Source organism: Squalius cephalus (assembly GCF_949319135.1).
Source record: "Squalius cephalus genome assembly, chromosome: 14".
Taxonomy (NCBI): Eukaryota; Metazoa; Chordata; class Actinopteri; order Cypriniformes; family Leuciscidae; genus Squalius; species Squalius cephalus.
The window spans coordinates 27,508,143-27,526,908 of record NC_137135.1 but is presented as its reverse complement, the minus strand read 5'-3'; the positions used below and the strand labels follow the sequence as shown (position 1 = coordinate 27,526,908).

Sequence of the window (18,766 nt, the reverse complement as noted above, 5' to 3'; positions counted from 1 at the left end):
TTAATGAACCAGTATTTTGTTTATAGCTGTTTTGTGTAAGCTGCTGTTCACTCCAACGTAATATGTAGGTTACCACTACACCGAAGGGCTCAGAAGGAAGCAACTGTGATAGAGCAAGACAGACCATATCAAAATTTGCAAAGGAGACAAGACATGTACCTCCATATCTGCGATTTGCTTTTACTGCAAGTACCTCAAGGAAAAGAAAAACACATCTCAGGTGAGCTGTCAGTGTCCAAAAGAGTGTCGTGACAGTAATATGCGGTAATTATTTCACTACATTATTAAGAAGAAGTAGTTCAGTTCACACACTGTGTCGATATAATGTCACAAGATTGTCACCTTATGAACACTGTACAGAACGGATTAACATTTACTAGGAGTGGCAGTCATGTTTTGCTGTAGTGTGAATGTAGCCACAGTGTTGCAATAATAAAATATTTAAGCTGCAGAGGCTTCAGACAAAAACTTTTTTTAATTCCGATTTTATGATTGAGAATTAACGCTTCCAACTTGGTGTTATAGGGTAATCAAGTGAATTTGTAAAAATTGCTGAAAATTGCAAAAGTTTGGGATTGGTAGGATTTTTTAATGTTTTGAAAGAAGAATCTTATGATCACTAAGGCTGCATTTATTTGATCAAAAATACAGTAAAAAAAACTACTGTTTTCTATTTTAATATACTTTATTTATTCCTATGATGGCAAAGCTGAATTTTCAGCAACCATTACTCCAGTCATCAGTGTCCTTCAGAAATGTTCATTTCTTATTATCAATTTTGAAAATCGTTGTTCTGCTTAATATTTTTGTGGAAACAATGATACATTTTTTCCAGGATTAATTCTTTGAATGTTCACAAAAGCATTCATTTAAAATATAATTCTTTATGAATGTCTTGTCTGTACTGTCACTTTTGATCAATTATTTCTGAATTAAAGCAATAATTTTCTTTTTTTAAATCTCACTGGCCCTTTCACTTTTGAACAGTATTGTATGTCATCTAATCAGTTTTTATCTGTACTTTAAATTAGTAGTATTTTTCTTCAATTTGATGTATTTATGAGGACTCAAAACCAATAAAGACACATCATTCAGGAAAGGCAGACTCATCTTTGAATAAATTTTGAATTAATGTTTTAATATAGTACTTACAGCATGTTTAGCCAACTGCTATGCCTCAGTCTGGTTGCTGAGCACCGATAGCTTTGTTTGGCAGCTCTAGCTCTCTGCGCATCTCCCTAAGGCTTTTGGCGCACTAAATAGGATACAAGAGCAAAATGAAGCACGCCCTTAGAAATGCATCTCTCTGATATGCACTTTTTTACAGTATAATCCTCTTATTCATGCAGTTCTCTTGGACGTCTGTTAGCTCTGTAAACCTGGTAATAACAGTATTGCCTCTCAGGAATCTTTGGTGACTTTGCAGACATTTGGTGCATTATTAGCATTGACTTGCCATCTGTCCCATTCTAAAACGATTATTCCACAGGATTAACGTCATGTTTGATGGTAAAAGATAATGTAAAATATTCAGAAATTGTTCAGGAATTAAAGGCAGGGTACTGCCTCAAAAACTTTTTTTGTTATGAAAGGTTGAAAGTCTCTTCACATCCTGATAGTGATCACTAAGGCCCTTACCCAAATGGCACACTTCAAATGCACTTTTGGTCTTGTGGACTTACAATGGCTGCCGCGTGCGCTTGTCCATTAAGTCCTTGAGACTGTAGGGTGTCCCATTTGACATTTTAGGTTTCAGAAGGTTGCTCTCGAGCTCCCCCTTTGCGGTCAATATGTGCCTTCGATGCACACTTTTGCCGAGCCCGCACTGAAGGGAGCTCCACAGCAGACTTCTTCCCGACAGTCAAAGTGGCCTTACATACTAAGGTAAAAGTATGTAATATTTCAATGAAAGTGCATACTCATTGAAAGAACGCGGGTGCTTAGGGTGCAATTTGGGACAGGGCCTAAGTTAAGTGGTTTAAATGTATTTATATGTATTTATATCGTCTTTGGAAGGCATAGGACCATAAAATGTTTGTCCAATCATAGACCGCGTTCCAAGGGCTACGAAAGGATGTCCTATACCTGCCTGTCAACGTATGTTTTTACATACCCTCGCGCAGACATTTCATGCTCAACAAGCTTTTCCTGCGTTCACACCATAACTACTGTAATTATGCGTTTCAGTGGCAACCCTTTTTAACTTTCTATTAATCAAAGAGTCCTAAAAAAAGGATGTATCACGGTTTCCACAAGCATATTAAGCAGCACAACTGTTCACAAGAATAAGGAATAAATGTAAAACATGTATTAGTATTCATACATACACATAACAGAAAATCATTTACTCTGTTATGTTATTCCTACACCATGTTATTTTCTTAATAGTATCTTATAATATAGACGTATAATATAGATACGACAAGTCATGTAGTAGCTTTATGTGAGGAAAAGAATGAAATGATGAAATAGTAGTGGGGTTTTTTTTTCAAACTTGCTGCGTCGTGATCAGTCATGTGACATGCAATGACAAACCTAGTGCGGTATGCTTAAAGAACGTGTTTTTTAATTTAACTCTATCATTGAGATTTCAGCATGACTTGACATGTTATTGATGTATTCTTGGCCAGTAGTTTTTGAGATTTAAGATAGATGAAGTTTTTAGATAGTTGATTTAAGATAGTTACCCTTCTGAAACCTAAAATATATGAAATATAAATATATATATATACCATGCATATTCATGAACATTGTTGTACAAAAATACACCATGTAAATATGCCAGAATTAGTAAAAATAACTACTTTTCATCTGCAGTCCCTAGGCTGGTAACATAAGACTAGCATAAAGACAGCCAACAATCATACAGCATTCATTCACTATAACAAAACAATATTGTATACATTGACAACATATACATTAACAAAACAAAACAAAAATACATGATGACAAAGACATTGTTCATCCACCTCTATACTGCATTTAATTTAACAGTGAAAGTGTATGGGTGATAAATGTGTGACAGTTGAGTACATCTCTGGTTTTCTAGGAGCCACTGTTTTAAGTGAGTTTTAAAGGTGTTGAATGTAGGACACTCTCTTATTGGGAGGGGCAAGCTATTCCTGAGTTTACCGCCTATTATTGACAATACGTTTTGTCCAAAAGTGGTGCGTCTAAATGGTATCACAAAGTCCCCTTTTACAGAGGCCCGTGTACTACCTCCGCTTTCAAGTCTTTGGAAAAAGCCATGCAGCGGAGGGGGGGCAAGATTATGTAACACTTATATACAAAACAAGCATACTTGAAACGTTTGAAATTGTCAAAGCTTAAAAATCTAAATGGTGAAATGACAAAAGTTTTTATGGCTTTCTTAAATACAATACTCAATATGTGAAAAAAAATCATAGTACATGTATGTTAGAACAACTTGGCAGCTTTGGTGTCAAGAAATGGCATAACTTGTTTAAAATTCTGCAAACTGAATTTAACTTTATTTGCCACCTTTTTTACATACATTTTACATAACTTTACATGTTGCCTATATAATAGCTGCCAGAGGATATCATGTCCCCTTAAAGGGACTTTGGCATGGGTTACTTCACTCTGAACTCTCAATTAAATTAAATTGAAAGTGATTACTAATTGCGGTTTTTTTTTGTTTTGTTTTTTCAAATGCACTGACAGTCTTCGAGTAAGAGAGTTTAGTTAATATTTAGGTGTCTGCTTTCAGCTAGATAATAATTTAAACATTAGCAGAACTAGCATATAAAATTTACAGTACGTTCTTGGCACAAGATTGTCATCTCAGCTATTGCTTGGCACATTTCAGAAGACTTGTGTCCTGAAAGGGCATTTGTAATCACTTTCTTTCTCTTGACAGATATTAGTCTTAGGTGTAACAGAAGAGATGTAAAAACCTTTAGAGTTTCACGTCTCTGGCATGCCATGATAATGTGAGGTGATGTGGCTTACAAATGTATTCAAGGCTGCTTATCTCCACAGCCACCTTGAGGAGATTTCATGATGAAATATTTATGAAGATATGGTGGGGTTTTTAACTTTTAAAAAAAGAGTAGCGTACTTCTGAGAAAATCTCTTTCTCTCTTCTGCACTAGCAGAGAAACGTCTCAAAAGCAAAGTCGTGTGAGTGTGCGTCCTGCTGGGAGGATGAGAGGAGGAAGGAACGAGTGCTGTGGAGGATGGATACAAAATGGCTGAATCAAAGAGAAGTTTGCCCTGATGAAAGATTGTGATGCGTGCCGTTACAGGATTAGAATTAATACACTTTTTTTTTATGTACCACAAGGTGCCACATTTTATCCAGGACAAAAATTAATCTATAATTAAGTGGTTCTCAAAGTGTGGGAGGCACTTCCTTAAATTCAAATGTGCTTCGTTGTCCTCCTTATTTCTCTATAGTGCGCTCACTGTTGCTCTTATGTTTATAAAGCCTCAAAAAAGTATTTCTTTTCCTGACAAAGGGCTGTCGAATGGCTTCAGAATACTCAAAATAAGTACAAACCACATATGTACTTTTAAGTCAAGTTTATGTTTACTTTTAGCTTGATATTTATAATAACAATTATTCCTTTTCCATCTGCTTTTGTGTTCCACTGACAAAAATAATTACATTTTTTATTATTATATTTTTTAAATATATTATATAGGCTATTCTACTATATATGTTTTTTATACATTTTAAAGCCCTTTTTTAAATTAAATCAATAAAATATATATTTCATTCAAAATGATTCATTTTTTTAATCAATAAATGTAAGTTTGTTTTTTTTTACAGAAAAACATCAGAATAACAATGCAGGCCAACTGATAAAAAGTCCTGGCAACCGTTTTTCCAGATTTAATGGGAAGTGTGACAAAAAAAAAAAAAAGAGAACCACTGCTACAAACAACTCCTTGCTAAAGAGTCTAAACAAGCTTAACAGAGAGAAAGAGGAAGGGAGCTATTAGTGTGAAGCATACATCTTGATTATGGCTTATTAAACGTAATGTGCATACCAATAAGTGAACAAACAGTCATGTACATGCAAAGACATGCTCAGATGTTCATTCTCTACCACATGATATTCTGTAATTAGCAAAACTACATTCAGAGCAACGTTAGACTTTCTCATTGTCTGTCATTTTGACGGACAGGGTCATAGAAATTCTGTCATAATATGTACCCATAGCCTGGGTTTCCCCACGCTGCCTTGCGCGCAGCGCGATTTTATTCACGCTGCTAGGCAGCCTGGACACCATGGACCAGATTTTCCCCTCAAAAAGGGAACCAATCACAGAACGGGGAGGGAGCAGCAAGACGATGACGACGTCTATGCGACACACCGAAGCAGTTTGTTTATATCTATGGATCCAACATGGCATCAGACGCGAAGTTACCTTTCGATGCAGCCTTAGATAGTGTTCTAAGTAGTTTAGAACGCAAGTTTATTTCGTCTTCTTCCTCGTCGAATTTCTGTCGCTCTACATACGTCATCTGGTATAATCGAAACGATTGGCTATGAGCTACGTACAGGCGCATTTGATAGACATTCGTAGTGCCCAATAAACGGCTCTGGGCATTCGTAAATAACCACGCCTCAAATATGAGAAAATGAACATATGGTTCCCAGAACACGCCTCAATGAGACGAGGTCTGACGTTAGCCAGGCTAATGTACCCATTTAATTTTCATATTTCAGTGCTCAAGAAACATTTCTCATTGTTTATAACGTTAAAAACCATTGTGTTTTTTGTGGAAACTTTTGTAACATTGTAAATGCCTTTACTGTCACTTGCTGAATACTGAACACAAGCTTTTGAATGGTAGTGTATATATTTATCAAAAGATACCAGGCGTATGTCATCACCTCAGGAAACCGTAACCCCATAGAAATAAAGCATCCACTGAGGTGTGTGTCTGTGCGCTGGTATTTTGAGTCACTCAGCACCTCTGGCCCCTCTTTTGTTTACTGCTGAGCTCTATATAGTCTGTTTACTTCCTGTGAGATGAATGGAAACACAGCCAATCAAACCAGGTCAGAGAGAGAGAGGAACGAGAAGATGTACTCACAGAGGACCAGAAATAGACCTGAGGCCTGAGAAACTGCCAGCACAGTTTGTTTAGCCTTTTTGAAGTTTCTGGACACTGACTGAGTGCTGCTGCGGGTGGGATTGATGGAGGGTAGACAGACAGTAAAGTAAAGTAAAAAGTTGCCATTAAGAAGTAGCTATTTAGGTGGCTACAATTACATTAAAGCACATGACAAGATGAATTTTTAAACGTTTAAATGCATTTGTAGTCGGTGCATCACGTAAAGTTGAACTCTGCTTAACCTTGTCATATCCACATCAGTGTCTGCCAGTCATGTCACCTCAAATCGCCCTCTCTCATTGAAAACAAATGACTTCCGGTTGCTTTGTCACTGCAAATCGCTGTCAGTGCACGCACCCTAAGAAGTCAGCTGGCTTGGTTTATAGCATTTGGAAATGCAAGAGATTGTAGGGTGTTTTCAGATAGTGGCTGGATGATAAAGTATATGCTTCTGTATATTTCTGAGTGTGTGTTTGCTTGTGCGTTTGTGTGTGAGTATGTGTACAGTATGTGACAGCCCGATCGATCGGTAAAGGATAAGAAGAGACATGCTTCAACCTCTCGCCTCTCTTTTCTAATCTCTCTCCTCTACACTCCTTCTGTTCCACCTCTCTACACTGATCTTCTTTTTCTCCTCTCAGCAGTCTTCATCCTTTTTGTCCACTCCTTTTGCTGAGAATTGTAGTTTTCTGGAAGAGACAGCTGGAGGACCATGCCCCACTGATTCCTTACCCACAATCCAATCTGCCCACAGACCACTGAACTCTCTCGTTCTCTGTCTGCGTGGTGATATTATGAAATGAAAATGCTTTTTTCTTGGTAAATTTTGATGAAATGCTTGACCAGCATAAAATATTGTAGTACATAGCCTACTTACACTATGATATTTAAGACAAAAATGTGCAATGACCAGTCTGAGCAGCGACGTAAGAACACACCTAGGGCCCTATTTTAACGATCTGAAACGCAAGTGTCAAGCGCAAAGCGCAAGTAACTTTGTGGGCGGGTCTTGGGCGCTGTTGCTATTTTCCCGGCGGGATAAATGACTCTTGCGCCCGACGCAAATCTAAAAGGGGTTGGTCTGAAGTAGCTTCATTATTCATAGGTGTGGTTTGGGCGTAACGTGAAATAAACCAATCAGAGCGTCATCTCACATTCCCTTTAAGAGCAGGCGCGCTTGTTCTATAGCGGATTCCTATTATAACGGCGGATTTGCCAGGCAGGCGCGCGCCAGCAGCGGTTCACAGCCGAGGAGACCGACGTTCTCGTCAGGGACGTTGGGGATGGAGAAACACACCCAAATTAACTTCGGTTAAACAGGCGTATGATAATTTGGGTAAATGTGTAAGCTAGATGTATGCTTTTATAATAAACTATCTATCTATCTATCGAAATAAAGTATGATTTGCAAAAATGATAACTGCTGCGTCTATGTGTAGATGAGAGAATCAAAGTGTATGCGCGTTGTGCACACGCTACATTGCCAAGCATGCGCCCTTAAAATAGCATATGAATAAAATGCGCAACGCGCCACTGACTTTAAACTGGGTTTTTTTTCGGTCAGTGGCGGAATTGTTTTCTAAACCTGTAAAATAGCATGAGGGAACGTTTGCGCCGGAACACGCCTCCTCTTTGCACTGAACCGCCCCGGGGAGCGCAAGTGTATTTCTTAGTTAACCGACGTGCGTCTGTGGAGGTAAAAGTCCACTGTGCGCGGGTGCAAAATAGGAATGATACATGCGTCGGTGTACAAAGTCAATTGCGCTGGGTGCAAGATAGGGCCCCTAATGTCTAATAAATAATACTCAGTGCAGGAGCCATCTTAATAGGCTATAAGAAGTCATAAGGTTACATCGATCACATGATAAAATAGCAACAAGCCAAACCAAGGTATACCAACAGAACAACATTCATAATACATGAAATAAGCTCCCTACACAGGTGTGAAGGTTTCAGTCTGAAATATATAAAAAAAACTGCTAATCAAGCTATTTCAAGGGTTATTTCAAGGTAAAAAACACAAGGGGTGAAGGTTTCAGTCTGAAATATATATATATAAAAATGCTAATCAAGCTATTTCAAGGGTTATTTCAAGGTAAAAAACACAAGAGGTGAAGGTTTCAGTCTGAAATATATATATATAAAAATGCTAATCAAGCTATTTCAAGGGTTATTTCAAGGTAAAAAAGAAGTTAGACATGATGACTGGGAGCCACTTATTAAGGAGTTTGAAATTTCTTTGAGGAAGTCATTCCTTCCTGTATAATTAATTCCTCATTGTTGGGTATGATGCAAAAGTAAGGCAATCATGTACCAAGGGATTTTAAAGAAGATTTCTTTCCTTGAATTAAGGTCATGCTAATTAACCAGGGACTTATAGGGACCGGCAAAATATAGCTAGACTGGCTAATGTAGTGACGGGTGATGTTTTTTTCATGGCCACATGCTATGATCCCCTAAACGTTACTGCTTCTGTCTGACTTTGAAGATGAGTAGGCCTTCCGGAATCATTGGAGGTCTCTGTAAAAAATGCAGTAACACTTTAGAATACTGTTCCGTTATTAATGAATAACTAAGGAACAAATGAGTTGCACACTATTAACATTATAGTTACTACTATTAACTATAAAGAAACTCTGATTGATAAATTAGTAAGTAATAGTGCTTAGTTGAATAAGTTTAGCTAATCAGTTAATAAGAACTACTAACATTACTAGTGGGTTGTCATTACCTTCACTTTAAAATGAACTATAGGCCTACATTATGCATTATTCATATTAATTATGAACCTGTAGTTCTTAGTAGTCATCTGGGAGGAATGAAAAATAGTAGTTATTGATTAGCTGAACTACCACATTCGACTATGCACTATTACTTCCTAATTCATTAATCAGTTTCTTGTTAGTTAATCTTAGCTTCTGGAGTGTTAATATTGTGTTGCTCGTTTGTTCCTCATTAATGACGGAGCTGTATTCTAAAGTTTTACAGAAAATGCATGACTTGTCAAGTTGTCACTTTAAGGGTGGCTGTACAGGTACAGTGAAGATTATTAAAAAACATATTTGTTTTGTTCAGAGCCCTGAGCATTTCAAAAATAGCTTTAGTAATACTTTATTGACTCTTTGCTACTCTTCGTAGCAGACTGAAAATCCCTGCAATGCACCAAGTGGAGGATGTACCTCTCTGTCTCTCACTCATTTCTTATGATGTTTTCAACCCACTTTAATGCTATGAGGCTTAGACTCAGTTTTAACAGAAATGCGTTCCACTACAAATGTGGCATTTCCGATTGAAACAGGACTTTTAATGAGAACATTTTTTTGGATGAGATTTAATTTTCTCCACAGGGAATTGATTGGATGCTGAGAAGAAATGCTCTCTATATGACAGGTTGTTTGAGAGGAGTGTCTGTAAAATAAGAAGAGGCAATACAAATTATTCCATTTTGATGACACTTTACAAAGACAAACATTTTTCTAATTTATTCATTCATTTTTATAAGGCCAATTTAGTTACTGTATCGTTAAAATATTACATCACATTGCACTGTTGATATTCTGCTATCTAATTTGTAAAGGCGTGTTAAAGACCTTTTCTCTGTGCTGATGATTGTCTACATACAGCTGTGGGACTGGAGGCTGTTCCCTCAGTGTTTTGGGATGTTTGCCATCATTGCTTCTTTTGTATGTGATGTTGTATCCAGGTGATTTGTTTGTTGAATGCTGGTGGTAATTAGACTATGGTGCAATGGGAATGGAAAACCTGAACCTTCAGGATCTAGAGAGTGATACTACATGTCTACTGAATGGAGAAAAAACGAAATCTGAAAAATTGTGGGTTTTTTTACAGTTGACCTACTATGTATTAAGATTTCTCCCATTCATTTGTTTTTTACAAGTGGTCTGTCACCTCCTCCTGAACTTTGTCTCTGTTTGTGGATACATTGCACAGATTGCATACATTTTAATGTTACAGAGCACTGTTTTTTCACTGTAATTTGAATATACGATTTGTCATTGCTTTTGCTTGTAATCTAAATGTTTAATGCATTATAATGCAAATTTTATCAGCACAGTTATACAAAACTCAGATGCTCCCGGAGGAAATTTTATGATGTCTGTTTGTATGAAGACAACTAATATTTTCTCTCAAGATTGAGGCACTGGGGGCAGCTGGGGGCTAAGCACTCGATGAAACGGTACTGAAGGGTTACGCTCATCCACAGTAGGCTCGTTGTTGGTGTTTTTTTTTTCATCTGGATGCTGAATAACATTACGTAACCTGTACTGACGTGGTGGCACTGAAAGAGGCCGAAGCATGCTGACTTTGTTTTCCCCTGTCATTGCAGATCTCGTCATCAGAGTGGCGAAGGATAAATTCGGAGCCATACAATCCGAGTACCAGAAGGTAAGTGCATGTGACTGTGCCTACCTGAACCTCCATGCCATTACGTGCTCCGCCACCGAAATTAAGTTGTGGGGACATTGTCTCGACGCATCTATTATGAAACAATATTTTAATTGAGTATGAAAGCCACGGAGCGAGCTTTGCCCTGTTATGCTCTTATTCTGGAAGAGCTGTTAATTGCTTTTGGCATTATAGCCTGTAGTAAATAGAGGAAGAAACTATTTGTTGCTTTTTAATAACCAAAATGAGTTTAATTAAACAACAGCTCTTGCTTTGAAGTTTCAGCATCCTACTCTTGGGAACAAACAAACATATGGGGAAAAACTTAATGAATCAGTTTCGCCAACATTTCCTGTGTTGTTGAGAGGAAATATGATCCCGGAGAAACACAGCCCGATTATAGTGCTCAAAGTGCTTCAATTTACCACATTTATTTCTCAGCAAACAGCCTATATTATATTATATTATATTATATTATATTATATTATATTATATTATATTATATTATATTATATTATATTATATTATATTATATTATATTATATTACAATTATTATATATTATAATGGCTATCATTTAAAAGTTTGTTTTTTTATTTACACTTATATTCAGCAAGGACACATTAAATTGATTTAAAATTACATTAAAGGCTTATACATTGTTTGAAAAATTTTAATTTCATATAAATGCTGTTCTTTTGAATTCATCCAGCAGCACAACTGTTTTCAACATCAATAATATAAAGAAATGTTTCTTGAGCACCAAATCAGCATTTTAGAATGATTTCTGAAGGATCATGTGACACTGAAGAATGTGAATGAATGGTTTTTATTAATTTTATTCACATTTTATTCAAGGGTAATCACTTAAAATGTATGATTAATTTGGCCTTAATTTAAATGAGCATGTCTTTACAAAGTATTTAGTGACATTTTATAAGGCTGAAGAACGATTATCTCAAAATTGTCAAACATCAGCCAATTAACCTATAATCACGCTTCACTTTTCAGTTTTGCTGTGTTTTGCTCTTGTAACACTTAAGAATTATGGAAAGCTGGATATGGATGTGACAGTCGGCCAAATCCATGATTCACTCAATCCCTGGGACTGTCAAAATGGGTCTGGTTCCCATTACAGATGACAAGTGTTCTTCCTAGTTCTTAAGTGATTTTATTTGCCTTTTTGTTTGACTGTTTATTTGATTTGGCTTACCATCTGTTCTGTATTTTTTTTCTATTTTTTGCTGTTCTGCATGCCTCATCATCTGGCACCTCCCAGCCAGAAAACATTGTTCTGACGCTACAGGTAATGTGTGTGTCCTGCTAGTCGTGTCAAGGGCCAAACCGGACCCAAGTCTGACCACCCTCATCCCTTAGTTCCTCCTAACCCTTACAGAACCCAGCCCTGTACTCATGCTGTTCACAAGTTTGTTTCAGTGTAACATTATGGTCTAATTTTGATTGTGGTTGTGTCATCCATAACGCAACATTAGGTAGATTAAAAAATTGTAATAGACATAGGGTGCGTCTCAATCAGCTCCCTAGCTTCCTAGCTCCTGAATCAGTATATCGTATATTCTGGCACTGGTAAGGACAGTAAGGGCTCTGGCACACTACACATTGGGACATTGATGGTGACATGACAACAGTATCGTTGTCAATGTCACTGCAGGTATTTATGAACGAAAGCAGAACTAATATTTTCTGCCATTTATGTTTTTAATGTTATTTAAAGTACAGGTACAATAGAAAGGAGACAGAAAGTTAGAGAAAGAGGAATTGTGACACCCAAATTAAAGAAAAACAAATTAGAGCTGTTTAATATTCCATTTAATGGATAGCAAATGATTTGCAAACAAAAATATTTAATTTATACAAAAAGCACACTAGATTTTGAATATTTCTACTTCAAACTGTATTTAATAATTATGTAATTATTTATGTGTGAAATGTGCAAATATATTTAACATTTTATATGTTATTTATATTTAATACAAGTTAAATATATATTTTTTAGTCTTTCCTTCTTTTGACAGGAAGTGTTTACGTTGAATTAAATGGCAGATATTGTTTAGTGTGCTAAAAAAAAAAACAAGAAAAAACAATAATTCATAATCCCCAAATTAAAGACCTCTTAATATAATCAGTTTTCAGGTTATAATCATGTTATATGATGTTAAATTTCATTTAAACTAAGAACCTGCAGGGACTTTTTGCTCGCACTATCGAGCCCTGATGCCGCCATTATTTATGATAAAGACTCCTAATCTATAAAAAAGCAGCATATTAAAACATTTTTCTTCTAAGATGCTGCAAGCTGAATTCAATTTATCTGTAACGTGGCTGCTGCAGACAAAAGGCATTGGATCCAAGTGCAGTAAACATTTATTGAAACAGGACAACTGAAATAACTCAGTAACAAGAAGCTACTACACACGCACACGATACAACCGTATATTGGCAACGCTAGACAAGGAACAAGAGAAACACTGGGGTATATACTGTATACACAAAGGGAAAACAAAGTTAACAAGCTAAGATAACAAGGGGGAGTGGCTAATTGTCATGGGAACACACAAGGTTAACCAAGGGAACTAACAAGCCACACCTGGGGAGAACTACAACACATGGCACAAGACAGGAAATAACACAAAAGTCCTCACTCAAGACAGGGGAACACAGGCTGGGATCACAAGTACCAAATATCTATGCACTAACTGCTACACCTTAGCTCGAAATCAACATTACACACTTTTAATACAGTTTTAAAATTGGGAATAATTGAACTATATAACTGAATTGAATTCATTGAACTTTTTTCTTGGCCATCCTATATTACAATCACAGGTATTAAATGTCTCTTTCATCTCTGTAATTGGTAAGATAATCACAGATACACAGAAATGTCCTCATCTGCTGTCTGCAGCTTTTCGCTCAGCTATGACCCAGTGAGGTGTGCGGCTGCGCTAACAGGGAGGATGACATCCATAGATGAGCCAGTCTGAAGCGTGAATATGCTGAGACTAGAGAAGCTCAGCAGAGGGTCAGAACGGTCAATAAACTCATGCCCTGGTGTTATGCTATATGTGTGAAGTCCCCCTTGATAGTCTAGCAGCTAAGCTTTTGTGTAATTTCCAGCGACACTTTCAGTTCTTACCCACATAGGCATGAGGGGAAATGAGCTTTTAAAACCACTTTTAGAGAATTTTAAATATGGAAAGGCTCTACCCTTGAGGAGAAGCGAGGGTTATTGGTGACAGACAAAGCCTCTGGTTTATTCAGCGGATTAAGCTTATCCGCAGACTAGCCTGAGGAGAGCCCTGCTCATTCAGAAGTGTCCATAATGCCTCGGGACGTGCAAACGGATTCAATGGCAGCATATGGATAAAATGTTTAACATTATTCCATCATGTTACATACAGTATGGAAATTTTGCATGGTTTAATTCCCCTCATTTAAAATGCAGTTTCCTTGGAAGGCTTTTGAGACAAGGATATTTGCTTCACCTAGAAAAAAGCTTCCTCTAGCAAATGTTTTGCTTGTCTCATTGTCTTTTTTTTAAAATTATGAACCGTGAAAATATTTTGTATCTTGATTTTCCTTTTAAAAACAGTTTAACATAATAATAATAATATAATAACATTATAATATAATAATATGTCTCTATATGAAGTACTCATTTAGTGTAATTATAGCTCTAAAACATACACACACAACACTCTTTCCTTCCTTTTAGTAGTGGATGAACTAATCTGAAAATTTAAACCTATATAACTTAATGCAAATCAAGACTTAACTGAGATTTATTTTCCTGAAATTCATTGTGGATCAGGTTTATACTGCATTGAGGAAACTATCTCAAATAATAACTCAATTTGTTTGCATTTATTGAACTTTCTAATCTGTGTAACTTTGTGTTGTGTGCAGGTGATTTATTATGAGATTGGTTTTGTGGTGTGTGCGGCACTGGGCCTGCTGTTCACCGTGCTGCTGCCGTTGGTGGGCCTTCTCTTTTGTTTGTGCCGATGCTGTGATAACTGTGGAGGAGAGATGCACCAGAGACAGCGGAAGAACGCAGACTGCCTTAGAGGACTGCTGACCACACTGCTACTCACAACCACCTTCATTATCACGTAAGTTTTTTGCGTTTGTCTGAATGCGCAGGTGCGCTTGCATGCGTAACCTTTAACACGGTAAGTTTCCGTTTCAAAACCTAGTGTGATGCCTACATGGGCAGTATTTTAAGGTATCATATGCACAAAAAGGCAAAGGAGGTTCCAAAAGGTCTGTCTGCCAAGATGCCTTCTTTTGAGCAGATTCGTATTCAAATCATCACATATATCTTACTGAGTATTATTAATTAACTACATGTAGAGTTACGGACGGTTAGGTTTAGGGTTTGATTTAGAGTTAGTTACTTGTAATTGTATATAATTTACTGTTATTACTATAGTGTAACTATATTATTACAGCAACGTGTAACTGAGCTACCTTAAAATAAAGTGTTGCCAATTTTTTAAATAAATTATTTTATAAAAAAAAATTAAAAAATGTAATATTTTACCAAATATTTGTTTGTGCTGTGTATTCATATGATGTTTAGAGTGTCATGTTCTTAATTTAACAACATGCTAACATCAAGATCTATTGAAATCAATTATGTCTCTAATTGTGCAAACCTTGCAAATGGTCATGTATGAGGTGCCACTTAAAAGGCAGCTAACTATGTATGTAGTAGACAGCTGTTTTTTTGTATTTGTCATTCGGTAGCTCTGAATTGTCAAAACACCTCTCAAAATGCTTGCCATGGATGTGAAAAACACAGCAAATCTGACCCAATCCGAATTTTTTTTGTTTTATGACGGACGAAAGTTTCGGAGGCAGTGTGTAAACGTGATTGACACAACGTGAGGTTGTATTTATTTTTTAACGTGCGAAAGTTTTGGACTCTGTGTGCAAGGACCTTAAATCATCAAGAGCAAATTCAAAAGCTCATAAGTTCAATCAAAGACCTCAGCATGGATACTTTTGAGCTTGCAGTTAATCTCCCTGTCCTAAATTTGCCATGTTCCCAAAAGCATATTGTAGACGAGTGTACACTACAGAAAGAAATACAGCAGGATCGCACAATAGCGGGAACTCCAGGATAGCAACGGCACACTGAATAGAGTGTTTGATGTGCCTCTGCTTTATGGATTCAGCTGGCTGGCTCTTTATTAAAGATTCCATAGCACATGTCTGGCTGCTTGGAGATGGGCATGTCTCCTCATGCAAAAATCTCCCGGGATTTCAACCTTCATGATTCTTATCAAGCCAGAGCTGGGGCTACTTTACACACTGCTCTCTTCAGGGTCAATCTTGTTTAAAAGCAAGACAGGCGCCAACCAGTCTCTTTGTGGGAAGTTTAACTGAAAATCAATCAAATGTTATGTGATCATCCTAAGAGGACTCTCACAGAGAGATTATGGAAATGTTCTTGAGTTTGAAGCATCTCCAGGGGTGTAGGTTATGAATACGAATAGTATTTGTCTTAGTAACGGGGTGAAACCTGGAGTTTTGTTGACCCGTCTTGTCATTTATATTTTCCAAACTTAGAAATGTTATTGTAATTGCTTGATGAACTCGGGCCGCTTTCTGAGGACTCTGCGGTTTTCTTTTGAAACATTGGGCGTAATGTAGGCTTGATGAATAATTAAAGAAGTGACCCAATTATGACAAGAAAATTCATCATTAGTGCCATCTTACTTTTAAGAGAAAAACAGCATTTCTTAGGGACACTGTCAGCCCAGTCATGAGCACAATGGTGTGATGGTCAGGCAAAATAACAGCTTTAGGCATCTATTAATTGTATTTTTAGTTAATTTCCTGTAACACTTTGTCAGGCGGTTTTCTAGACTTTTTATATCAGTTTTTTGTATCGTCATTATTAATGATAATACATCATTACTTCATTCTTCAGTGTCACATGATTCTTCAGAAATCCTTCTAATATGCTGATTTGCTGCTCAAGAAACATTTCTTGTTATTATCCAAGTTGAAAACAGTTGTGCTGCTGAATATTTTTGTTGAAACTGTGACAGATTTTTTGGAAAGTACAAAAGAAGAACATTTATTTGAAATGGAAATTAATTAACATTGTAAATGTATTTACTGTCACTTTTGATGAATTCAATGTGTCCCTTCTGAATACGTATTTATTAAAAAAAAATATTACTGACTCAAACCTTTTGAATGGTAGTGTATATATAAAACATATATTACATGTTTTCTTACTATGTCTTACTATGTATACGGCATGTGCCATTAAGTTAAAAATAGATGCTATTGCCGTTATTTACAAATGACCGCTCGAATAAATTTGTGTCCTCGTTCTGAGGAACGCTGCTCTTTAAAACATAATGATACACTTTGATGCTTTTGCATTCCGTTTTTATTATAGATTTATGTAATTCTGTATGTGCATTTATATTTAAACAGTCCCAAATCAAAGTAATAGTTTAACAAAACATGGATCATAAATTTTGCATTGACATGGATAAGACATCAGGGTTTACATAGATTTAAATGAGCAGATTCATTCATTAAATTAATAATCTTTAACCGTGGTCCTATATGTAAAGTCGCACACACATATTTACAGACAGGAACATTTCATTGCTAATAGCTTGAATTTTAAAGCCTATGAGACTTAATGGATCTACTTTTTCCTTAGATGTTTCCTGAAATTCCTTAGGGGAATTAAAAATAGACACAAATGAGAATTGCTGATGGAAAGTAGGGGCTCTAAAGCTCAAATAATTGTTCTTTGGAACAATTAGATGAGAAATATTTGAGTTTGACATTGAAATCTCTCGGTTTTGAAGATACACAGTTGGAGACTGTGTCTAGAGAAGACATACTGTACATAAGCTTACTGCGGGACAATCTGAGGAGAATCTGAAGCAAATGTTTCCATTTGCTCTCAGTTTAATCTTGTTGCTATCTAGAAGAAACCATTGAGATATTAAAGGGATAGTTCACCCAAAAATGAAAATTCTGTCATCATTTACTCACCCTCAAGTTGTTTCGAACCTGTAAGAATTTCTTTTTTCTGCTGAACACAAAAGAAGATATTTTGAAAAATGTCTGTAACCAAACAGTTGATGGACCCCATTGACTTCCATAGTAGGAAAAAAAAATACTATGGAAGTCAATGGGGGTCCATCAACTGTTTGTTTAGTGGTCTAGTGGTCTAATTTGTGATTTTTCATTGGTGTGTGGCGCTCTATACGTGAGGGACTTGCTCGGCTGACTGTTTCTTAGCTGTGATTGGATGTAGAGCAGAAATCCGGCTGCTACTCAGAAGGAGTGTTATGCTCAGGGCACTGGAGGTCACCGGGGCCACTGCTCCTCTGCCAACCCCGGGGCTCAGCTTGCAGAGACGGCCTGTCAAATTCAATACAGTAGAGCCTGTGAACCCACATGACATCCATAGTGCAGCTGGCCTGTGCAATACTCACACATTCATTCATTAAACCACCCCCGTTTAATCATAGAAAAGCTACATTTGCACAGTATTTGTGCTGTTAAATGTCAGTTTGGCCTGTTTTCGATTCCTTCATCCTTGAAATATTATAATGCTTGGATAGATCTTGATTCAGTCTTGGTAATTAATCGTTGTAGGCACATATGTGTAAGTGCTTGTATTTTTACATTTTTGTTTAGCATGTGTGTGTGATCAGAGACCGTTAGCATGAACGCCCGCCTTTCCAGCCTTAATTAGACTCTGCAGTTTTCTCAGTTCAGTGTTCGGTGTCGTCTACATTTAGGTTGATGTGGTTTATGTATTTCTCCTGCGTTTCTGTATTTGCATCTCTAACGATCTTTATTAAAGACTCACTTGAGTATTTTCCTGTTTGTGCGTATTGTTTACCACACCAGCCGTAGCATACAGTAGAGGAGCAATGCAGATATAACTACAGATTTTAAGTCATGAGCTGTCGGTACAATATACTGCAAAATCTTAACATACATATATAAACACATGACTGCAAAGTTGAGAGCGTTGGGGAGTCTGATTTCATGACATCATTCTCAGTTTCTATAGTAACAGCGATTACTCTGATTGGTGGACCTCTCTTCAGGATTTTGACTACTGTGATACTTCAGTTAGAATTGGGAAATTGAAATCCCACTGACTTATTGTGAGGTCCTCGAACAGTTTGGAGTTATGAAAGGGATCCTTGGTGTAAATATATTTTAGAAACCCTGATTTAAGGTGACTAGTGCC

General features: G+C 36.8%; 1 protein-coding gene across 11 annotated transcripts in view; it reads left to right on the top strand.

Moving 5' to 3' along the window:
• prom1a (prominin 1a) overlaps positions 1–18,766 on the top strand; it is a gene marked incomplete at its 3' end in the record, with an annotated part of 56,887 nt that overhangs the window by 17,275 nt on the left and 20,846 nt on the right. For 6 of the 11 annotated variants that reach the window (XR_013823540.1, XR_013823541.1, XR_013823542.1 and 3 more), the window contains exons 2-4: positions 10,440–10,498; positions 11,777–11,803; positions 14,425–14,630. Coding sequence is in view for 6 of the 11 variants with exons in the window: in XM_079892948.1 (XP_079749074.1) it covers positions 10,440–10,498; positions 11,777–11,803; positions 14,425–14,630 (292 nt within the window). The remainder of the gene's footprint in view (positions 1–10,439; positions 10,499–11,776; positions 11,804–14,424; positions 14,631–18,766) is intronic. The other 5 variants (XR_013823538.1, XR_013823539.1, XM_079892945.1 and 2 more) reach the window with 1 other exon arrangement.